General features: G+C 45.4%; 1 protein-coding gene across 10 annotated transcripts in view; it reads left to right on the forward strand.

Moving 5' to 3' along the window:
• Window positions 1–5279: 5279 nt before the first annotated feature.
• Window positions 5280–24611, forward strand: part of TMEM164 (transmembrane protein 164) — a 193319-nt gene continuing 173987 nt past the window's right edge. For 2 of the 10 annotated variants that reach the window (XM_034950033.3, XM_034950032.2), the window contains exon 1: window positions 5695–6823. In XM_034950033.3, coding sequence (XP_034805924.1) covers window positions 6434–6823 — 390 coding nt within the window. In that variant the 5' untranslated portion in view covers window positions 5695–6433. Of the gene's footprint in view, window positions 5432–5484; window positions 6824–16863; window positions 23296–24611 lie in introns of those variants that run through there. The other 8 variants (XM_055106137.2, XM_014343533.4, XM_008975536.5 and 5 more) reach the window with 7 other exon arrangements.

The following is a 24611-nucleotide window of genomic DNA, read 5'->3' on the forward strand; positions in this document are numbered from 1 at the left end:
AAGTCAAAGGAACGAGCTTGCTTTGGCTCCTACTGTTGAAAGATCACTGGACCGGGAGTTAGAACCTCAAGTTCTAGTCCTCACTCTGCCACTAACTTGTGTGACCTTAGGCAAGTCACTTCACTTGTCTGAACCTCAGTTTGTCTGTGGTACAACAGAGGTAATAATTTCTGACACTTTGCACTCCACAGTAGGTCAGCTGTGTTCATAGCTGGGAGGCACTTTGGCCAAAAGGATTTAGAGCATTGTCTCCCCAGACTCGTATCTCCAAGTCAGGTAGGTAGATTATCTTTCTGCTTTAAGATTCAAACCAGACTGGGATAAAAAGGTGGGAAGGTTGAGTTCGTAGAATCATAGAAGATTAACGCCAGCAGGTATTTTAGAGACCATTCTAGTCCAACCCTCTCATTTTGCTTCTGAGTACACAGAAGCACAGAGAGATTATTTTCCCCAAAGTTTCACTGAACCAAGCCTGGATTCTGGGTTCTGTTTTCACTGTTGTGCTTCAAGGATCTACTTAAAAAGCAAAGTTGATTTGCTCTTGTTACTGGTTGGCGACAAGAAAGCTCTGGCCTGTATCCCAGCAAAGATATGATCAGGACTTTTGCCTGCAGCTTTTGCAGTTCTAAATTCAACATACCATTTCACCTCAATTATTACCTGCCTTTTACTTATGGGGACAACAATCTCCTAGTGCTTATTTAGTGCCTACTAGGAGTTTGCCACTCTGCTAGGTGCTGTGGGTGGGGTTTAGAAAAGATTAAGATCCATTCCCAGCTCTCAAAGAGCCTGGTGTGGGAGACAAGAGTCACAATGAGAGAACAATGGAAGGCAGTATGTGATTCAGAATAAAATGAGTAGTGCAGGCAATAAATGCTGTACAAGTTCAGAGGAGGAAGAGAGCTCCAGGAGCTGAGGGAGGGGGACTGGCGGGAGTGAAATTTTACGTGGGCTTTGAAGGATGGTAGGATTGTTTATGCAAATGTGGGGGAGGGCGCTGAATTTGAGGTTGTGTGTGCGTGCACGTGCTTGGGTGTGTGTACACATGCAAATGCAGGGATGGGTAATAATAGGGAGCACTTAGTGAACACTCTCTATGCACCAGACACTACCTTATGGTCCCCAACATTCAGCTCATTTGACTGTGCATAACCTCATCAATTTGATAATAGTATCTTTCAATTAATAGATGAGGAAATTGAGGCACAGGGAGGTTGAGTAAATTGTCCAAGGTGACACAGCAAGTAAATAATATAAATGGGGTTAGATTCGAATCCATATCCTAAAAACACTTTGTTATTCTACTTGTAAACCCAGAATAAAATTTTAAGCCCCCTAAATGACTGAACAGACACACCCCCCAACACACACCCCCTACCTTGGCTAAGAGGACCTGGAAAGAAAACTTGAAAAACTAGCTCAGGCTGGCCAGATGCGGTGGCTCATGCCTATAATCCCAGCAGTTTGGGAGGCTGAGGAGGGCAGATTACCTGAGGTCAGGAGTTCAAGACCAGCCTGGCCAAAATGGTGGAACCCAGTCTCTACTAAAAATACAAAAATTAGCAAGGCACATGCCAGTAGTCCCACCTACTCGGGAGGCTGAGGCAGGAGAATCACTTGAACCTCGGAGGCGGAGGTTGCAGTAAGCCGAGATTGCACCACTGCACTCCTGTCTAGGGGATAGAGTGAGACTCTGTCTCATGGAGGTTGTACTTTTTTTTTTTTTTTTTTTTGCTTAATGGGTATAGGAATTCTATTTGGGGTGATGAAAACTTTCAGAAATAGAGTAGTGATGGTTGCACATTGTGAATGTGATTAAAGTCATTAAATTGTACAATTAAAAATCGTTAAAACAACTAGGCGCAGTGGTTCACGCTTGTAATCCCAGCACTTTGGGAGGACGAGGTGGGTGGATCACTTCAGGCCAGGAGTTGGAGATCAGCCTGGCCAACATGGTGAAACACTGTTTCTACTGAAAATTCAAAAACTAGCTGGACATGGTGCATGCCTGTAATCCCAGCTACTTGGGAGGCTGAGACAGGAGAATTGCTTGTACCCAGGAGGCAGAGGTTGCAGTGAGCCAAGATGGCACCACTGCACTTCGGCCTGAGCAATAGAGTGAGACTCCATTTCAAAAAAAAGAAAAGAAAAAAATAGTTAAAACAACAAATTTTATATTTTGCCACAATAAAAAATCATTAGAAACCTTGACAGAAACCATCACAAAATTTCCCATGTTCAAAAAACCTCAAGGACATTCTTCATTATACCCCCTCTCTTTGGAGTTTATGCACAATTGATCAGCATTCACATTAAAATAGAGATCACAAGACTGACAAAACAGACTCTTCGTGACAATAAAATACCAAATTCTAACCTGACCCTGGTATAGCACCACATGACAGAAAGCAGGCCCTGAAGGAAATCAAAGTATTTTACCCCAAAATACATTTCTTTGACATATTTTGAAATGGCCTTGCAAAGCTATCTCTTGTGGAGAAAATCTACATTCTATAGAGAATCTCCTTCCCTTTCCAGGTCCTTTCATGATCCAGGAGAGATTTAACTAAGAGTCGGACACGTTTTAAGGTCCAATAAGAGATTTTACATCTATTCTCTCTGAAGGTTGCTACCTGTAGGCTTCATCTACATAGCAAGAATCTTGGCTTCCACAATACCCGTTATCTTAAGCATTTCTTTCTGCTGACTTCAACTCTTTACTTTAAATAAGCTTAACTTTTTCAACCAGTTGCTAGTCAGAAGTCTTTGAATCCACCTATGACTGTGAGCTTCCCCCAACCACCTGAGATGTCCCGCCTTTCCAGGCTGAGACCAATGTATACCTTACATGTATTGATTTATATCTTTGCCTGTAACTCCTGTCTCTCTAAAATGTATAAAACCAAGCTGTAATCCGACCACCTCAGGCACAGGATCTCAGGACCTTCTGAGGCTGTGTCACATGTCATGGTCCTCACATTTGGTGCAGAATAAATCTCAAATATTTTACAGAGTTTGGCTTTTTTCTTCAACATGCCTGTGAAAAAGGAATTTATGGCTCAATTTAGAAAACTGGCCTGGCTACAGTCATTATTAACCATAGTCATTGTTGCAAACTCGGGACAGTCTAGGCCAAATTCTCAACAGAAGCTCAGCATGGAAATTGGAGGGATTACTGAAGCCATTGGCTAAGTGCTATATCCTAATTCTTGCTTCCTTGAAGATAGCAACTTGAGGTTTTGGGATGCTGTATTCCATTGCTAGGTGCTCCCCAGCTTTGTCCTTAATGTTCCTTGGTTATGTTGCTGAGGATTTAACAAAACACTTAAGGAGAATGAACTAGTGAGCCTCTGAATCAAGCCTTGTTTGTTGTTGTTTATTAATTGGCACTTGTATTACTGGAAAGTGGTCTGGATGCAGACCCCAAGAGAGGGTTCTTGGACCTCTAGCAAGAATTCGGGGCAAGAAAGAATTTGGAGTAAAGTCAAAGCAAGTCTATTAAGAAAGTAAAGGAATAAAGAATGGCTACTCCATAGGCAGAGTAGCAGCTTGGGCTGCTCAACTGATAATTCTTATGGTTATTTCTTGATTATATGCTAAACAAGGGGTGGATTATTCATGAGTTTTCTGGGAAAGGGGTGGGCAATTCTCAGAACTGAGGGTTCCTCCCCCTTTCAGACCATATAGGGTAACTTCAGGATGCTGGTGGGAGTGACTTTTAGCATGCTAATGCGTTATAATTTGCATATAATGAGCAGTGGGGACGACCAGAGGTAACTGTCATCACCTTTTTGGTTTTAGTGGGGTTTGGCCGGCTTCTTTACTGCATCCTGTTTTATCAGCAAGGTCTTTGTGACCTATAATCTTGTGCCGACCTCCTATCTCATCCCGTGACTTGGAATGCCTAACTTTTTGGGAATGCAGCTCAGTAGGTCTCAGCCTCATTTTATCCAGGCCCTGTTCAAGATGGAGTCGCTCTGGTTTTAACGCCTCTGACACTTGGAGAACATCAGGCCTATGGTAGATGTTGTACAAAACTTGGAGTCAGACAAGGCTACCTGGCTGTACTTGTTCGGAAAACCAGACTTGGAAAAAACGGGAGGGCGATGGCCTGATAATACAGTAGATTGCATTTTATGTTTTGAGCCTGGCTTGCAGCCAACATCCAAAAGTGTTTCCTAGGCAAGGTGCCTAACTGTGTTTTTCTGGATATTCTTCTAACTCATCGTGAGTCTTCAATAAATATTAAATAAACATGAGGAAGGTCCTGAGAAGGTCCTTTTACTGACCCTTGTATCAAGAAAAGCAAACAGCCGATCGGTAAAAAGCAGCAGGTAGGAAGAGGGGATTTTATTTCCGTCAGTTGCCCTTATCCAGGTTTTGGGCTTAGTGCTGCTCCTCCACACTCATATAGTCCTGGCTGGCTTTTCCACGCATAGGTTAGGAAGCAACTGCTCTCGGGAGGGGGAAGGGGGGAAGAGGGGGAGGGAAAGAGGTCACGGGAAGCCTCCCTTCCTCCCACTGGCCTACCATTGAAGGCCTGTCAGGAGAAAGGGGAGAAGTGGGAGAGGGAGAGGGTGTGGCAGGGGTGGTCTGTGTGGCAAGAGGTAGAGAGAAAATAGTGGATCAGAGCAGGAGGGGGAGGAGCAGGGAAATGAAGCTCCTGTCCTAGGCACTGAAGTGTGGAGTGGGGCTGTGGCTAGAAAGGGGAGAGAAGATGCCTTTCTGGCCTTGCATGAGTCGTGGCAGAAAGGAGGAATCGCGAAGAGGAGCCGGCCATACCCAGCACACACCCCGAAGCCAAGCTGCTCATTACTAGAAAGGCTTATTCCCCCACAAGAAGTTAGTGCGGGCCAGCTAAGTGCCTACTATGTGTGCAGTATAGAAAGAAGTGCCCTGGAGAACCAGGTCGCGGGAGGCGGAGCCAGTCAACAGGGCTTCACCGAGGGGGCGAATTCTGTACACGGTTGTGAAGGAGGGTGGCTGTGCACGCGTGCAGGCTCCGAGTGCAGAAGACGAGGCAGGCCAGGGAGGAGGCGGAAGGAGGCGGAGCCTGAGCCGGAGGAGGGAGGAGGAGGAGGAGGGAGAGCCGAAGCCGCGGAGGGTGGGAGGTGTGAATGGTGGACGGGTGAGGGGAGTGCCAGAGGCAGAAAAGGGAAGGAGGCGAGGAGGAGTAGTCGTGGCCCGAGGGCGTGTGGTGGGGCGAGAGCTGAACTGGACGGGAGGAGGGAGGCAGTGGCGGTGGCAGCGGAGAGGGGGAGGAGAGAGGGAGGGGAAGAAAGAGGAAGAGAGCGCGGCTGCTGCAGGGGGAGGAAGACGGGGAGGAGGAGCCGTGCGCCGCGGCGGCGGCCGCCAGGGGAACCGAGCGCCCGGCGCGGAGAGCGCGGGAGCGGAGCAGTAGCCCGATCCGGGGCCGCGGGCCGAGCTGCCGGTGAGTGAAGCCCCGAGGGGCGCGGCGGCCGGTCCCCGGGGCCGGGCGGGAGGCGCGGGAGGTTGCGGCGCCGGGGAGGAGGGAGGGGGGCCGGCTTTAGTCCAGGGGCCGGCTTTAGTCCAGCCCCCGGCTGGCCCGGCCTCCCGCCCTCCCTCTGGCTTCCTCCCTCCGCTGCCTGCGCGAGGGGGGCAGGTCCCGGGCGGGCCGCGGGCTGGGGGTGGTGCTGCCCGGAGGGCGGGCGTCTGGGGCCGGAGGGTGGAGCTGGGGGTTCGGGGGTGTACCCGGGGGCGGGAGGCTGGACAAGGACGGCTCTAAATTGGCTGGAGGGGCCCGTCGGCGGCGAAGTTGCTAGCTGGGGGCAGAGACGGCCACGCGGTTGCAGGAGTAAGAGATCCCTCTGTGGCGAGTGCGTGAGACGAGGAGTCCGGCGTCCCTGCCATCCCCGTCGCCCTCCCCGCCTGCCTGGCCCCGCTAGCTCCTCTCCTTGCCTCCGCGTGTCCCCTAGCTCTGACCCCTTTTGGCTCCCGGTTCGCTGCCGCAGCACTGCCGGGTCTCCTTGGCCCCCGCCCTGACCCTTTCGGCCTCCGGCTTCCCCTGACCCCTGCTTGCTTCGCCACTGCCCCGTTCCCGTTTTCTTCCCTCGCTAGTTACCCCTCCCGCTTCCTAATTCCCGGTGCAATTGCCTCTTTGAGACCTTTTTTTTTTTTTTCCTCTCCTTCCTTTTAGATTGGCCAACGGCTCCTTTCAACCCTGCCTCGTTGGTGGCCACTGGAGAAGCGCGGGGGGCTCCCCCAGACAGCCGTGGGGACAAGTTAGAGCCAGCACTTTACCCCGGGCCTTGCGTGTAGCTTCCCCTCCCCTACTCTCGGTGCCCTGGTGTCTGGAGGGGGGTTGTGGGGGTGTGCCCGCCTTACATGGTCCACCACCCGGGCAACCCTCTGGGCTTGTGTTCCATCTCACTCTTGCTTCCTGTACTGTGGTCAAGGGGAACCACTTTGCATCATGTCCCGGTATAGCTACCAGAGTCTCCTGGACTGGCTCTATGGGGGCGTGGACCCCAGTTTTGCAGGCAATGGGGGCCCCGACTGTGCTGCCTTCCTCTCTTGGCAGCAGCGGCTGCTGGAAAGTGTGGTGGTCCTGACCCTGGCTCTGTTGGAGATCCTGGTGGCCCTGCGGCACATCCTGAGGCAGACGAAGGAGGACGGTAGGGGTAGCCCTGGCAGCCAGCCAGAGCAGGTGACCCAGCGGCCAGAGGAAGGCAAGGAGAGCCTGAGCAAGAATCTGCTCTTAGTAGCCCTGTGCCTGACCTTCGGGGTGGAGGTGGGCTTTAAGTTCGCCACCAAGACCGTCATCTACCTGCTCAACCCCTGTCACCTGGTCACCATGATGCATGTGAGTCTGTTGACTTTTTCCTGGGCATCCTAAGTGATAAGAGTCATTTATGTGCTCAGGACACTCCATAGTGTACAGCACCTCATCCCGGCGGGCAGGGGGACCTTTAAAAATGATTTTCCAACGAGTGGCTGCCTTTGTGCCGATTTCAGGTTTGGCTTTCTTTCACCTTTGCACAGTGCGTCAGCCCCACAGTGGAGGTGAGGAACCTTGTGCCTGAACCCTAGGAACGACTGGCACTCACCCTGGCTGCCCCTCCCTTCCAGCCCAGCCCAACCCTGCCGTGCCCTGGGCTTTCACAAGCAGGAAGTCCAGCCCCAGCCAGGTGCCCTTTCTGAATCACATCAGTGGACCATGACCCAGCTCCCTTGCCTTCTGTGGTAGTTAATTTCCCAGGGGCCTGGTGACACTCTTTCCTGGAGGTGGTCGCATAAACTTTCTCATCTACACTGTGGTACTTTGGGGAAATACTTTTACAGGTTTCTCTTAATGACTCTTTCATTTGGGAGTGTATGCTCTTAGAGTGAGGTCTGCCTTTGCATTTTGAGGCATTGGAGCAGCACCAAGCTCCTACTAAATGAGTTCTGAAGCAGGTCCCCAGGCTGACATGTGAACTTTGGGCTGGTGATCACTATGGTGAGAGGGTATTTCTTTTTTTGCAAACCTCTCCATCCTATTACTGTCATTCTGTCTCCTGTGGTCATAGTCCAAGGGTGCTTAGGAAGCTGATTTCTTTACCTCATCGACTTCCACCCATTAGCGGTGCTAAGGAAAACAAATGGGATTGAAAAGGCAAGTTGCCAGATACATAAAAATAATCTGGGTGAGGACCAAGAGTGAGACTGTCTGTATTCAGCCTGTGTGGAGAGATGTTCTAAAGCTATAAAATCATGGAGGAGGAGGAAGAGGAGACTGGGAGAGCAATCAGTCTTTTTTAGATTTCAGGCTGTGGAAAACCGGGTGTGTTTTATTCAGGGGCAGTTTTGAAACCTGTCATTAGCATCTTTACTGCCTTTATGTTTGTAGAAGGTTATTCTTTGGAGACTTGTGACAGCCTAGCTTGGGGCAGGAGGTTGAGATTATTATCTCCATTTTACAGGCCTGGAGGGGTTTAGGAATGGCAGGTCATTTGCTTGCAGCCAAAAGATGAATTAGTGCCTGGGTTGGAAAGCAAACTCATCCACCTTGAGGTTGCAAGCTGTCAACCCCAAAGTGAGGGTGGCAGTGGGTGGTGGGGCAGTCCTGTGGGAAGACTCAGGCAGATGAGCACCACACTGTCTACCCATGGCTTGGATACTTGCTTGCACTGTGTTCCTAGGAACTCATTTGATTGCAGGCTTCTGGATGTGGTGAATGACCCCAGCCCCTTCCCTTCTTGCAGATATGGTAAGAAGGTATGGATAACTTTGGAATAAAGTGGCTGTTTTTGATTGGGTGGCTGTAAGCATCGGGGCTGGAGTGGGCAGCATTTTTTAAGAGAGGGCTTCTTAGGAAGTGATGCCATTCACAGGAAGTCCAGGGCTGTCCCAGCTAGACCTTCTGTGTAAATTTGAGCCAGTCTTCTTTCTTTCTTTTTTTATGAATGGGCTTTTTGTTAATGATAGGAAACAACGCATCTCAGCCGATGCTGTGTGAGGCTGTCGGGACAGGAGTGCTTTTTTAGGATGGCAGGTGGTGAGGGTCAAAGGGTGCATCTTCTACAAAGTGGTCTTGAGGCCTCTGGCAATCACATATCTAGAAGGTCAACAAAGGACTAAATTCAGCTTGACTGGAGCTGCGGCTGATGTGATGACGTCAAGACTGGCAACACCATGGTTTTTAGAAGCAAGATTTTTAGAGGCTCTCAGAAGACTCTGGAGACCTAGTGCTGGCATTAATTCATTGTATGACTTTGGAGAAAGTACTCTTCCTGGGCCTCAGTTTGCCTACCTGTGAAATGAGGCAGAGTTGCCCTCCTAGCTCTTGACAGTCTATGTGATTCTTGTCTCCATAAGTCGTAGATGGGTATGCAACAGAGAGCTATTCTGAAATGCTTTTGACCTCCTGTGTGGAAAAAAAGGAAGCTAGTTTCTTCTCTGTGGAAGTCAGGTGGCCAGTCCCCATTCATTGTTTTCTCCCTGTGTCTTCCCAGTAAAGTAAACTCAACTGGGCCATGCTTGGGAACTCATGCAGAGGATGATGGCACTTTAGGACTCTGAAGCCTTAGGATGGGGGCATGGAACAGAGCCATGCCGAGGAGTTCTTGAGCTCCATCAGAATTATGCTTCTTTGCCCTTTTCCCCTAAATCACTGCTTTGTATCATTTAAATAGTAACCCCTGGCATACCAGGAGACCTAGCCTCTGATTAATCCAACTTTCTATACCCTCCATATGGCTTTTCCTGGGAAGCAGGAATGTATGGATTTTTAAAAGTTGATGAGTCCTAAAAAAAAAAAAAATTAACAGCAGATGGTTGGAAATAATTTTCTGTCTTGGTTGCAGCAATGACCAATGATAGTATGTATACCCAGAATACCATAATACCTTGCATTTATCTAACAATTACTGTTTATAAGATACTTTCATATACATTGTTACTTTTAGCTTAGGCCTGGAGAAAGGGATGTTAAAATGTTTCCTGCAACAGTGTATATTCCAAAGAGGAGATACTATGTACAAAGAAATGTTTGGCAAGTGAACTAGCTGAATTAGGCTATGTTGTAGTGGCAAATTCTGTGGAATTTAGAAGTCCTAGCAAGGAAAGAGAGATATTAGCTGAAGTGAAAGGGATAGCTTAGCAGAGACATGTCTGATATGTGTCTCTCAACAGGATGACTCAGTTTTGGCTTTATAAAAAGGCCTTCTTCCTCAGAGAGTCAGTGTAAGTTTGTAACAAGGGAGGTATTGCTTTAGGCCAGGAAATAGATAAGTTGGAGGGAAATTGGTTAGTCTCCGCATCTCTCATTTTTCAGTCTGCAACATATTCATTCCCAAGGCCTTGTTACACAGGCTCTCATCATAGCCATGCTGCCTTTGAGTGACTGCCAACTCTAGTAGCATAAGGAAGGGCAGTACTTGTGTCCAAGTTCTGTTATTGATTAATATTCGTCCTGTCAGATTTCATTTTGGCCTTGTCTGATTTCTCAAACGTGTCCTGGGACTGTAGACTGATACAGGCATGTATGGTTGACCTAGCACTATCTCACAGCTAAGCCTCCAGCCAGAGATATTTGAGTGTTCTCAAGATCAGCAAGCACCAAGGTTACCACATGGTTGCTAAACCCCTTGCTAAATATCACTGGTGTCTATCAATTATACCAATAAGTATTTCTTCAAGCATGGCCAGTCCCTTTTTGCTTATGATTTTGGCAGGTATGGGTGACAGGGAGTGAATTTATGGAGTGACTGTACTGTTTACCAAAAATCACCCAGTAAGTTAGTGGCACAGGTGGCTTTAGAACTGAGCTGCCACAGTGGGAATCTGGCTTAGCAGGAAGAGATTCTCATAGCTATTTAAGTCTTAAAAATCTACAGTTTCTCAGCAGAAGGGTTAAAATGCTAGATAGTTTGACTGATTGTTGTAAAGACTGGTGGTCTTAATTTAGTGGCCCTTTACCCTCCTTGAGTCCAGTTATATTGTCTTTGTCTTAGAAACTTAAGAAAAAGATCCCATTTGGGATGTCTTGTTTAATTGTCCAATTCCTGTTGGTTCTGTATGTGTCTGTGCCAACATCTCCTGATTAGGCACAGAACTTAGTGGGGTGCAGCATATGCAGTTTAACCCTCCATGTCTATGCCCCTAAGGCAGGCTGTATCCAGGCTGGACATTTGGCAAAGAATAATTGGTGCTGTTGACCCCTTAGTCCCAAGCTGTTGGTTTTTAGTGAGTAACACTGAATCCCATCCTTTTTTAGAGTTGCTGTAGCTATTTGATTTTTTGTCTTCTTTACAATATATTAGAAATCTAACTTCAACCAAATATGGCTTACCCGCTTTTGGTTCACTGTTTGATTTTCTTACTTCCTCTCTCCTTGCTAAAAGTGTAGAATGACACACACTCAGAAAGTCCTGAGCTTTTTGTGAAACCCCTTGCAACTCACTGAATACACACTGTTGCATTCCGGTTGTTATGTGATGAATTTGTTTTAGAGAAGACCTGATGGATTTGAGAAACTTGGCTTTCTGTTTTCCCCCTTGACTTCAGACCAGACACACCTCCTCATTCTCCATCTGTTGTCTGGAGCACTGATTATCATTCCTGCTTGGAACTGAAGTTGGTGGGTAATGGGTACAATAAGGGATCCAGCCATCTGCTGACAGCTTATCAGATGGACTGCGTCCTGTGTCATCAGTCCAGGGGGATACAAGGGGATGATGTTTATATGGGCCTCACTAGTGAGGCATGACATTCCTTTTTAGTTTGTTTCTCCCCCCAAGGAAATTTGCAGAGAATTTTTCCATCTTTCATTGTTACAGTCATTGGGGGCGTCCATATAAAGAGAGGTGCTGTGGATTGGTGAATTAAACAACCCACAGACAGCCCCAGGATTTAAAATTATGATGCTAGTTTTGCTCATGGCTTGCTCAGCAAACTATTTAACCTTTTCCTATCTCAGTCTTCTCTGTGAAACGGGCCACATGGAAATGAAGCATTTGAATTCTCTGAATAATTATGTGGTCACTTAAACAGAGAAGCTGGGCAAAGCTGGTCAAAGATGGCAGAAGACCAATACAGTTTCAACTTCAGACTCAGAAACCGACAAAGCTCAACTCCTTATACCTTTCTTGATAGCTTCTAGAAGGCATTCCTCTAATCATTTTTGTTACTTTTTTCTGGATCCTTGCCTGTGTCTGGATACCTTTCTGATGCATGGCATATAAAACTGGACACTAACTCTTACCAGAGGTCCAGCCCACACCAAGCAGAGAGGAAGTATTTTTTTCCCAGTCTTTTCATGCCTTGCACCTGTTAATACAACTCAGCTTGCTTTTAAATAACAGTATGTTGCTGGCCCCACTCAGTGGATGATCCACAAGCTCACAGAATTTGTATTCCTTTGCCACAGATGGGCCACCTTCTTCTCAGTCTTTGTGAGACTTGCTTTTAGTTTCCTCCCCCTCTGTAAATACTCCCCTGAAGATTCTCCTCTACGAAACCTTTCCATAGGAGCCTGACCTGACTCCATTAACACTTTTTGTCCTTTCCCAGCCGTCTGAATACATGTCAGAATGTTGGGCTCTTTAATGAATACCTTTGTATGCATGTAGGTAATCTGGTGTTTGGCCAGATCATTTGCTTTTTTTGTTTGTTTGTTTTTTGTTTTTGCATGTTTCTTTAATGTTTCTCCACCATTAGTGGGAACACTTTTTTAAAGTAAAGGAGTAGTGGATTTTTCCTTTGTAACTCCTTGCAGAGCTGAATATAATACTGTATATGCACATTAATTGTTTAATGTGTACCTGGATAATGGTGACTGAATGATTGATGGAACTGACTTTTTGCTTTCCTTTTTTCTTTCTCCACTGGTGGCCCTATGTTCCTATTAAGAGAATCTTCCAGCCAGGCACGGTGGCACACGCCTGTAATCCCAGACTTTGGGAGGCTGAGGCAGGCAGATCACGAGGTCAGGAGATTGAGACCATCTTGGCTAACACGGTGAAACCCTCTCTCTACTAAAAATACAAAAAATTAGCCAGGTGTGGTGGCACGCGCCTGTAGTCCCAGCTACTCGGGAGGCTGAGGCAGGAGAATCGCTTGAACCTAGGAGGCAGAGGTTGCAGTGAGCCGAGGTCCCGCCACTGCACTCCAGCCTGGGTGACAGAGCGAGACTCTGTCTCAAAAAAAAAAAAAAAAAAATCTTTCTGCCTGTTTTTTGAAATAGCCACAGGAGTGAGGCAATCTCAGCTCCTGCTCACACATCTTTTTGTAGAATTTCCATCACAAAGAATGGTTATTAGAATCTGTACTCTTGGCCCAAAGTGTCTGTTTGCTTTTCTCCCAATCAGGAAATTACACTGTTGGATCTTGATCTTAATCTCTTGGACATGCCAACTTTCTTGCTTCTTAATATCATATAAATAAAAAATGTTATTAAGCCAGAGACTTACTTTTCCTTTTTCTCCCCTCTTCTCTTTTTCAGTGGATACCTCATTGTTATGCCTCATTGAAATGAAGAGCCAGGTTTCTCTGCTTCTCCTGGTCTTTCATATATTTTGTTAAATTGAGAATGTCTTGTCTCACGTGCTCCTCTCCTGCCAGGAACTGGCTGAGTGAATGCGAAGAGACTCTGGATGTGGAAAGCGGTGATTGTCAAACTTTATTTGTAAAAGAGTCTCTTGGAAGCTTGTTATAATGCGGATACCTTGTTCTCTACACGGTGATTCTGAGCAGGTCTAGGGTGAGGACTGGAATCTGCATTTATACTAGCTCTTGGGTGATTCTAATGCTGGTCAGCCTTGGACCCCACTTTTAGAGACATTATCTAGTGGCTGAAGTAATTAGGTGGGAAGTTGGTTTCAGTGCCCATCCTAATTGAGCATGAGTCTGGGTGATCTGTGGGCAAGGCATTAAGTGTTCTGGTACCATCTCAATACCTGTTAAATAGTGTGATTCAGATTAGAGGATGAGGGCCCCAAGTTATTGTGAAGAGGGTTTTAAGGTAGCTGTAGAGTTCCACTGGCTTGTTTGGTGACTGTTAGTTATGTCAATGGAGTATTTCAACCAGGCCACCTTTATTACCTTCCAGTGATATATGGAATATATCCCTCCAGTCCTTCTATATCCCCCCGCTTTCCAGTCTCTAAGATCTGCAGGGACTAACAAGAGGGAATGTTGACACATGGTTTGTTGTATGCTAACTCTCTGTTTGCAGAACTGTTGTTTTAGATGTTCGTGGGAGTTTATTCTTTCTTGCGTTCACTCAACAGATATTTATCGAATGCCTATTGTGTGCCAAACATTGGTGCCAGGCATTGGAGATTCAAAGAGAAATAAGAAGCAGTCATTGTTGATGTACTTTCAAAAACAAAACCAAAAACAACAAAAAAAGAAGAAGTAGCCTTTGCCTTCATTTTGCTCACAGTTTTGATGAGATGGACAAGGAAATAGATCAACTAAATTACAACATTACATGTATAGTAACAGATTTGAACAAAGCATAGGGGACAGGGGTCTTTTTTTTTCCTAATGCAATTAAGGAAAGCTTCCTAGAAGAGGTGGCATTTGAGCTGGCTCATGTTAGCTCCATGAAAGCAAGGACCCTTGGTTTTTGTTCTCTTAGTGCCTAGAACAGGGACTGGCTCTAGTAGGTGCTCAATAAATGTATTTGAATGCATAGGAATTCATTGGGTGATGGAGGAAGGAAAGCAATTCTAGGCATAAGAAACAATAAGTGCAAAGGCTATGTGCTATCTCCCCATTTCTCCTATTTAATATCTATTCACTTACCCAGGGTTCAAGTAGACAGGAAGAGGATGGATGTGGAGAGCAGTGATTATCAAACTTTATTTGTGAAAGAATCCCTTGGAAGCTTGTTATAATGTAGATGTCTAGCTCTCTTCATAGCAATTCTGAGCAGGTCTAGGATGAGGATGGGAATCTGCATTTATAACAAACTCCCAGATGATTCTAATGCCTGTGAGCCTTTGACCTCACTTTGAGAGATCCTACCATAAGTTCGCAGAGTTGCTTCCTCCTTCACAGAAAAGTGTCTCAACTGTAACCTGGAATTATTTGCTTATTATCAGGGGTAGATGTCTTACTTCTCCCTTGGCCAACTAAGTGAAACTCTAGGAATGCTCTGTCATTTCTAGGCTGTTGATAAGCGACCTGCAGATGCCCTTGAATCCTCGATAGGGGATGAGATAGAAAATTGTGTTCTCTGTGCTGTCTCAAGGAGGGCCCACACTGTCAACAACAGAGGCACAGAACATTGGGGTAAGTGAACAGACATTAAATGTGAGAAATGAGGAGATAGCAGGCATCCCACCTGCAACCAGTAGATGCTTTTTAGTGGCTTGTGGATGGTTGCTGCTCTAAAGTCCACAGCAGCACTAATGAAGTGTGGTGCCATCTTTCTACCTTTCTTTTTCATATCTCTTCTTCCCTGTTTCCAAGTCTGTCCACCTGATCCACCCCACACAAGCTCCAAAACAATCCTTTCTATAATTCAAAACGCCCATCTCATCAGAGGAGATGATAGCCATGGGGGATTAGGAAGAAAGCAGTTTTATTTCAGAGGTTCATACTGAAATGTGAGTGGACAGACTCCACTGGGCGTCAGGGAGAGGATGAGTTTTAAAAAAGGGCCTTGTTACCCTAACATTATATCTAATTGGTAGACTGTGTCTAGTGTTTTTAAGCGGATGTCCTTTCTCATGTGCCTTGCTCAGGTTTTGGCCTCTTCTCTCCCGCTAAAGCCCCTGATCAGGAGAACTGGAGTTATCCATGCCTTGCCACCCTACATGCTGACCCCCAGGGTTTCATATTAATGTAAATCTCCCTCCACAGTGCTTGGATGCAGCAGTTAATCTGAAGGCCTGGCGAGGACCCCTCTTCTGGGCACCAGTCAGTCCTCTGTGTTTACTCAGCTGTTTCCTGGCTACACAGGGCAGCGCTTGCACGTCTGTCAGTTCATGGGCATCAAGGCACTTGGACCTGTTACCAGCATGAGATCCTGAAGGGAAGGGTTTGGGGGATCTCTTGATTGGTTTTGGTTCCTGTCTAGTAGCTGCTGGAGGAAATGGCAGAGGGAGGAAGGATAATATGAGTTTTATTCTGAGCTGGGTGGTGTTGAGGGAAGGGAATGGATTGCAGGAGCCAGGAGGTCAGACAGGATTGGCCTGTTTGGCAAAAACAGTGCAAGCTCTGCCCTGTGGCCATGTGTTTAGGTGGGTAGGAGAGGGAGGAGTGAGATCATCTGGAGGGGAAAGGAAGCATGGTACCATCCTAATTCTAGCCCAGTGCCTTCAGTCTCCCCATGTCCATCACATGCCAGTACTGGTATAAAGTCAGGGTGTATTTTGCCTGTGAATTGAATTGTCTTTGCCAATCGACCAGCTGTGTTTGCAGAAAGACTCTGACTGACTGTGTTCTGGCTGTTGCTAGCAAAGAGACATTTCATTCAGGTGCTGATTAAATAAGGTGCAGAGCCAGATTGCACATTAAGGCCCTTAACTATGGCTCTGGGAGTCCTGGGTAAACACTTATTAGATGTTCTGGGCAGAGCACAAAAAGGCTGGTAGTCAGGTGTTCTCTTCAGAAATCAGGTTGAAGGAAAATGGGGTAAAGAGAGACTTCTATAAAGAGTTTTGATCTTCTTTTCTTACATTAATCAGATCTGAGTGGCTGGTGTGTACACATCAGGGCCAGATAAGTTTCCTCATTGGCATTTACTTGCCAAATTCTTGCTGGGACATTGTAGGCTTGGATTGGGATACAGCAGGGATCCTGACTTAAGTAGGGCAGTAGGAATGCTTCATTTTCCTAATGCAAGTTCAGCTTGGTGGATAGAGCCTTTGGACCATATTTCCTGGGTTTGGGTTTGAGCTCCATCACCATGTAACCTTAGGCATGTTACTTAGCTGCATCTGTAAAATGGGAATAATAATAGGGTTGTTGTGAGGGTTAAATAAAATAATTTAAATCAAGTATTTAGCAGAATTTCTGGCTTATTGTGTGCACTAAATAAATGTTAGCAGTTTTTAATAGTAATAGTATTACTTAACATTTCAAGATCATAGTGGTGTATTGGGTAAGAGTACAGGCTCTAGGGTGGTAAAAGCCTAGATTCAAATTCTACCACTAGCTCTGTAACCGTGGGCAAATTACTTAACCTCTCTGAGCCTGTGTTCCCACATTCATAAAATGATATGATCAAACTTGAACATTACCAGAGTTGTTGTGAGGATTAAGTGAGAAAAATGAGAAAATATTAATAAAGCATTTAAGATAGTATCTGGCACATAAGACACATTCAATACATTTAAGTGATGATGATGATGATGACGATGATGTTGGCAACTAAGATGGTGAGGGTGATGATGACAGTCATCATCATTCTCACTATGGCTGCTGCTTCGAGCCTGGGTGTCTGTTGTTGCAATAAGATGGTAGGGATTTGATACAGGAAAGCTTTTCCAAGAAAATCTTCCCTGGCATCATAATTTCATGCCGTGGGCAAAGGTATTGGTTCCATGAAGTTAGCACCCATGTAATAATTTCTGCGGGACAGGGTTGTTTGGCTGTTTGAGGCTTAAGGACATGTTTGTGGGTAATGTGAAAGTACTTTAAATTATCCAGTCCTTTCTGGGTGACTGGGTGATTCTGTTTAAAATGGCAACTCTTCTTACATCTCTAAGATTTAAAGAATTTAGAAGGTGGCTCTCACTGTTAGGAAGCTTAGCTTTCCGGGGACCTATTGTCTTAATTATTACTGCTCTTTATCAGTGGGCTGGCTCCATGGTGCAAACTCTCTTGAGATTGGTAGTCTAGGAAACCAGTGAGTTTGTGACAGAAGTATGAAAGGAGTGAGCTTGGGGGAATGGGGTGGGCATAGACTGGTGAATGGGTTTATTTTTTTGGTTGTTTCTTTTTTTTTTTTTTTTTTTTACTTTTTCATTTATTTCTTTTGATTAAGGGGAGTGCAACTTTCTCCAGCGCCAACTATTACCAGAGCTGGGTAACTGTTGGAGGAGAAAGGGCCACCCCCAGAGTTCCTGGGTGAAAGGCAGGTTCAAGTGAACAAGTATCTTAGCTGAAGGAGAAGCACAGTATAGTGGAAACTGTGCTGCTTTCAGGAGAAGACTTCACTGTGCCTTGGCTTTTTGCATCAGCAAATGGACAGAAAAAAACCAATTATTCTTACATCTCCGGGATCCTCTCTCCTTAAGACCAGCTCTCCTCCTTTTCAAGACTTTGCTCTGGGGCCTCGTTTTCAAGACTGAGGTCTGGGGCCTAAGCCACCAATCACTAGAGAAGGATCCCCTTAAGAGCAGCCTTCTGGGGCCTAGACCTTGATCATGTGATTTCAGGCCTTGGGATGTGGGGGGTGTGCTGTATCCTGCCAAGGCCATTGGAAGGCCTCTGGGCATATTCCCAAGCATTGTGGGTAAGAAGGCTGTTTCTTAGCCTTGGAGGTGGGAGAATTGAGAAAGCTAAGGTCATGTTTTCTATAACCTGGTTCCTGGAAGAGGAGCTGGTTTAGAGGGCATTTCTAAACAAACAGCAACCCAAATAAACAGCAGCGCTTGGAAATTAGTTATGAAAGTTCACACATTCTAAGACCTAGGGAAGATTGTAACAAAGGGTCCTCTTCATATCAGCACTTGTTCATTGTTGGTTTGCATTTGTTAAGAGTTTCCTTTTTTAAGTTCCAGGAACTTGAGTGTGTGTGTGTGTGTGTGTGTGTGCGCGCGCGCCTGTCACTTTATTCTCTGCACCCTGCAGGAATGTTGCTCAGAGTCATGTGCACAAGCGCCTCATTATCAGCAGCGCTTTCACACTTGGTCCCTTGGGCTGCCACTGCTACTGGCTGCTGCTTCATGTGGGTATTTCTACCTATTTCCTGGACCCCCAGCCCCACAGGGAATGTTGGCACCCTGAGGAAAGGGGCCGCCTCTACATTTGGATCTCCCTTCTGCTGCGCGGCAGCTGACTTTACTCTGCTTTCAAGTTCACCTTTCCTCAGAATAGCCTTGCAAGCTAGCACCAAGCCAAGGTTATGTTTCCTTGCTTGCATGTGGGGTTTCTGGCCAGTCAGCCAAGTGAACTGATTGACCCCCAGCCCTGTGGGGAATTTCAGGGGGGTATTGTCTTGGTCATCGGAGTCAGGGGTGGCCTTTACGCCAAGGCTGCATTAGCTTTGTGGAGAAGAATGTGAAGCCCGCCGTGTCACAGGGTCTCCTGACCGGCTGGGTAGTGTTTGGCCATATCTCACAGCCAGTGCTGTGTTTGCTCAGATGGACGCACATGGAAACCAGGCTAGGATCATCTTCCCAAATGTCTTACTCCCTGCTTTGGGTCTGTCCTGAAAAACAATTTGCAAAGTACATTGTGGTCTGCACCTGTTGTTTTTTCATCCCCTTTTTCCACAGTCAGTTTGCAGTGAATGGAGGATTAATCCTGGCTCTTGCCACTTGTATTTTCTCTTTCCCTTCTTTCCTTGACGTTGGGTTCTTGCTTTTCAGTTATAACTGTCTGTGGACATTAAGGACAGCTGGTGCCCCTGCTCATTTAGGACCTCCCTTAGGCCTTTAAAACGCTGGAAATGTGTAACAGGGCCAGATGGGCAAAAAAGAGTCGAATTTAGGAGAAAACTCACTATAATTTCTGGTTATCTTTGTACACTCTCAGACTAAGTGAGGAGTGGTAGTAATAACACTTGTAACATTTTTGAATACACGTTAATTATGCTTTAGGCATGGTGCTTAGTCTACTGCCTGTGTATTACCTCATTTGCAGCCTTCCAGAAAGGTGGTTTTTTGTTTCATGTAATTTTTTTTTTTTTGAAACAGCGTCTTGCTCTGTTGCTCAGGCTGGAGTGTAGTGGTATGAATATGGCTCACTGCAGCCTTGACCCCTTGGGCTCAAGCGATCCTCTTGACTCAGCCTCCCAAGTAGCTGGAACCACAGGCACGCATCACCACGCCCAGCTAATGTTTTTGTTTTTTGTAGAGATGGGGTCTTGCCATGTTGCTTAGGCTGGTCTTGAATTCCTGGGCTCAAGCGATTCTTCTGCATCAGCCTCCCAAAGTGCTGGGATTATAGGAGTGAGCCACCACACCTGGCCTGTTTTATCTAATTCTTCTTTTCTTTGCTTCTAGCTGATTTCCCCTTTGGCAGACTATAGGCACTGGATGTTCTAGCTGTACTTTCTCAGGTTGTTAAAATGGCAGAGTGATACCAAATCAGAGCTGAAAGAAACCTCTGAGAACAACTAATTTGTTTCTCCTTCATCCCTTGTTTTCCAGATGAGCAAACTGAGACCCAGAGAGGTGAAATGATTTGCCCAAAGTCACACAGCTAAATAGAAGCAGAGCTGAGTCTCCTGACTCCCGTTTCAATATCTCTCTATAATACCACACATGGCCTCCTTCTATCCTTAACCTTCCAGCATGAAAGGAACTAGACTTTTCTTCTTGCTCACTATTAGAGAAATGGAAATCTTGTGCTTTTTGAGCATCATTGTTTATTGCCTTCTTGAAAGTGAGGATCTCCTGGCTGCAGGCCACCTCCTTCCTTTCTTTCTTTCTTTCTTTCTTTCTTTCTTTCTTTCTTTCTTTCTTTCTTTCTTTCTTTCTCTCTCTCTCTCTCTCTCTCTCTTTCTTTCCTTCCCTCCCTCCCTCCCTCCCTCCTTCCCTCCTTCCTTCCTTCCTTCCTTCCTTTCTTCCTTTCTTTCTTTCATTTTTTTTTTTTTGAGACGGAGTTTCACTCTTGTTGCCCAGGCTGGAGTACAATGGCATGATCTTGGCTCACCGCAACCTCCGCCTCCTGGGTTCAAGTGATTCTCCTGCCTCAGCCTCCCGAGTAGCTGGGATTACAGGCATGCCCCACCATGCCCGGCTAATTTTGTATTTTTAGTAGAGATAGGGTTTCTCAATGTTGGTCAGGCTGGTCTCGAACTCCTGACCTCAGGTGATCTGTCTGCCTCCACCTCCCAAAGTGCTGGGATTACAGGCGTGAGCCACTGCGCCCGGCCTGCAGGCCACCTCTTTACCTGGCTGGTATAGCAACTGTTTTTTTCAATTTACTTTCCTGCCCTTGCTTCCTGTCTTCCACAGAGGAGTCTGGCCCTGGTGTCACCATTACTTGCTGTTTGCCCTGGACAGACAGTTCACAGGGATGTGTGTGCTCACTGAGCCTGCATGTAGAGCCAGTATGGGTTGCTTGCAGATGTTGGTTGTTTGGAAATGGGACCCACTCAGCTGTGGATATAACTGAGGCCGTCATTTCCTGCCTCCAAATAGAGGCCTGCATCTGATCCTAGTAAACAGTTGTATGGGGCTCCAGGGCAAGGGATCAAAATTAGAACCTTAGTCTAGCAGAGGTGACAAAGGCCAAAGAAGAAAAACGTCAGAATAATCTGTCAGCCCAGTAGTAGAGGTTAGTTCATCTTGGTTGAGTAGTAGAAACAGCACTGGATTAAGGGTTAGCCAGACCTGGGTCCTGGTTGTAGGTTCATCACTAACTGGTTGATAAAACTGAGTAATTTTGCCCATTCAGGTAGCCTCTCTGTGCCTCAGTCTTCTTATATAATAAGAAATAGAGTGTGGTAGTTAAAAGTGCAGGCTCTGGAGCCAGACTAGTCAGGTTCAAATCCCAGTTCTGCTGCTTTCTAGCTGTGCAACTCTGGGAAAGTTAATTGACATATCTAGGCATGGTTTTTGATTTGTTTTGTTTTATTTTGTTTGAGGTCTTCCAAGTTCATTATTTTTCTTGTTTATTGCTAGACCAGTATACCTAAAGCCTCTGGGCCTGTTTTCTTATCTGCAAAATGGGGATTAATAGTAGTATCTACTTTATGGGGTTCTTGTAAGAATTAAATGCATGACTACATGTGAAGTGTTTAGAATAGTGGTGCATGGCAAGTGTTTAATAAATATGAGTATGGCTGTTATCATCTGTAAGACAGAGATATCTTTGCCCTTCTTACCTTATAGGGTAAATATGAGAATCAAGTGAAATAAGGTATGTGAATGTGCTGTGAATATATGAATGTGCTGTGAATATAAGAAAGTGCTATCAAAATGAGAACAATCATCATGTCTTGAGAGCAGGAACATTTAAACATTCCTTAGGCCCCCTGTTTCTAGGATCAGATATTGATGGTTATTTCCTTGGTAGCCTGGCAAAAGGGAGAAAGGTAGGTTTGTATGTAGGGTTATATAAATGCTGGGGCCATCAAGCAATGTAGATCCTGCTTTTTTCTTCCCAGTGTACTCAAGAGGGCTTGAAAGCCATGCATCCTAAGTAAAGTGGTTGGGGGATTTGGAATGAAACAGTATCATCTGCTATGATACTGTTCCTTCAGTACTCTTATCTTATTTAACAGCATCACAATCCATCCAGTGACCCAGGTTAAATCCCTAGAAACCTTGATACATGTCAATTCCCCCCTCTTCCTCCTTTTCATCATCATAGTCTCAGTCATCTTGATTCTGCCTTTCATGATCTCTTCCATTTCTCTTCCTTTTCTTCTTTGATTCCCCTGCCCTGGTTCATGTTGTTGTTTATCACTGTCATCATCATCACCTGTCTTGTTAGAGCAGCCTTGTGATTGATCTTCTCTCCTCTATCCTTTACACTACTCTATCCTTTACTCTATCTACTACTCGACCCTTTACACTACTGCCAGAATGATACAAGTAAAATACATGTTGGATCATGCCATTCCCTTCCTCCAAAACCTTTGATAACTCCTTAATGCCTTCATCAGGGATGGTAAACACATAGATGCATACACTTTATATTGTCCCTGGCCGACTGTGCTAATCAATCATAGGCACGCTTTCCCAGGGAGAGTCCAAGTAGATTTAAAATCTGTTTAGCATAGCATTCTAGGTAGCCACTTATCAATCAGTCAGAGCTGGTATTAATATATAGACTAGGGATGGCACATAGATAAAGCCTGTAGAGAAATCTTAATCTCCTTATGATAGGATTCGGTATCTTCTGTGATTTTGGTCCCAACTTTTTTTTTCAGCCTTGTTATTTAGTATATTCTTCCATGTGTTCTCTGATCCAGCCACCAGCACCATGCACTTCCATTCTTCTCTGAGTTTATACTTTGTTTATGCTGCACTGTTAGACAGAAATATTCTTTCTTTTCTCTTCCTGTTGAAATGCTAGTTATCATTCAAGGCTCAGCCCAAACACTCCCTCTTGTGAAGCTGTCTTCAAGCCTCTAAGCCGGATTTAGCCTCTCTTGTCTATTTTAGCATGTTATTCTGCCTTGTATTATGTAATTGTTTGTGTATCTTCCCTACTCCTTAGATTGTATGTTCCCAAATGTAAGGTCTATGTTTTTATTAATTTTTGTATCCCCCACACAGCTTCTGGTACATTCTAGACTCCTAATTTTTTAAAAATTAAGTCTAGTCCAATCCCTTTGTTTTCCAGATGAGGAAACTGTGGCTTAGAGGAAAAGGTCATTAGTTCATTTTGGGATTTGTTGATTTTCAGATGTTTGAGATGTTGAGGATGGATTGTCCAGCAGGCTATTAAGATGTGGTGAAGGCTAGAAATGTTGATTTAGGAGGTATTGCCTTCGAGAAGATAAAGGAGGAGAAGAGGAGAGCATCATGCAAGCTAGAGAAGAGAAAGAAGAAAAGTATTCTGGGGAATGTCTCCTTTGGGAGCAGAAAGAAGACTCTGACGGAGCAGCCATCCAGGAAGTGGAATGAGATCCAGGAGAGGAAGGAGTTTCAGAAGGCAGGAGCTGGTCCTCTATGTCATGAAATGTAGAGGGTGAGGCCAAGGAGGACCTGAGAGAAGGTAATTAGATTTGGTGTTTACAGGCTGGTCCCTGTGGCCAGCCACCCCACCCACTTTAAAATATTTACTCTACAAATGTTAATGTGTGAAGAGTTGCATGCCAGAATATTTATGGCATCAGTGTTGGTGGATACAGAACATTGGGAAACAACCCATTAATAGCAGAATGGTAAATCTGGCCAGTGAATAGTATAGCTTTTTAAAAGGAGGCTGATGTCTGAATTCACTTTCAAAGTTGTTCACAATGTATTGCTAAAATACAAAAATGTTGCAGAACCATATGTATGAGAGAAACCCCTTTTTCTAAAAAAAAAAAAAAAAAAAAAAAAGCCCAAGCAGCCTCTTTGTATGTGCATGTTTATGAGCACATTTAAAAAATCTGGAAGAATGTATACTAAATAGCACTTACTCCTGAGTGATTAGGGAAAGAGGGGAATTCTCATTTTTTAATGACCACATTTCTGTATTATTTGAATTTGGTTTAAGTGTAGATTCCTTTAGTAATTAAGAGAAATACTTATTTAAATAAAGAAAGGATGATTGGCAGCCTGTGAGAATAGTTTTACTAAAAAAGATTCAATGGACAAAGGAAGCCAACTCACGAGAGAACATTTGGCAACTGAGAAAACATCATGTGTTTTGGAGGCTGTGCCACAGGTGCCTTGCTGTCTGTGTGGCTGGTGGGGGTGAGGCAGGGGGCATGGAGAGATTACGGCTGGAATGAGGCAGTTACCCCATTGCCAGGAAGTTCAGTGGAAAGGGAGGGGATAAGTAGAAGAGTAGCTAAGTGACCAAGAGGCAGGCAGGGGCTGATTAAGAAGGAATTAAAAAAGCAAATCTGTGTGCGTGTGTTTGTGTGTGTGTGTGTGTGTCAGACAGTCAGATTCAGTGCTGAGCTGCAGAGGGAGAAGGAAGGGGACACTTATTGCTATGAGGAAACATCAGTGTGAAGCGGGGAGCAGGGTAGTTGAGAAGGGACAAATGAAATACCAATTTTAGTAGTAGGGAAGCTTCCAGAAAAGCATGAGATCTCAGGCCAATTAAGCCTCTGATACATGTAATGGTTGGGGACTAGGCTGGACTAGCTAATCGCCTTCTCTAACGGTAGGTTAAGAAAGCTCCTTTTTGTTTATGTTTTGGTTACAAAAAATGTTTTGGCAGTAGCAGACTTATTGTACTGGCTCAGAGAATAGTCTGGTGAGTGACTGAAATGGAATTTTTGTGAGCCCTTGAAGGCCTTTAAGTCATCTGGACCTGCTAAAGTTTGGGACTAGAAGTGGAGATGGAGAACAGTGGAGGTCAGAGTCCTCAACCCT

Source organism: Pan paniscus, chromosome X, assembly GCF_029289425.2.
Source record: "Pan paniscus chromosome X, NHGRI_mPanPan1-v2.0_pri, whole genome shotgun sequence".
Classification (NCBI taxonomy): domain Eukaryota; kingdom Metazoa; phylum Chordata; class Mammalia; order Primates; family Hominidae; genus Pan; species Pan paniscus.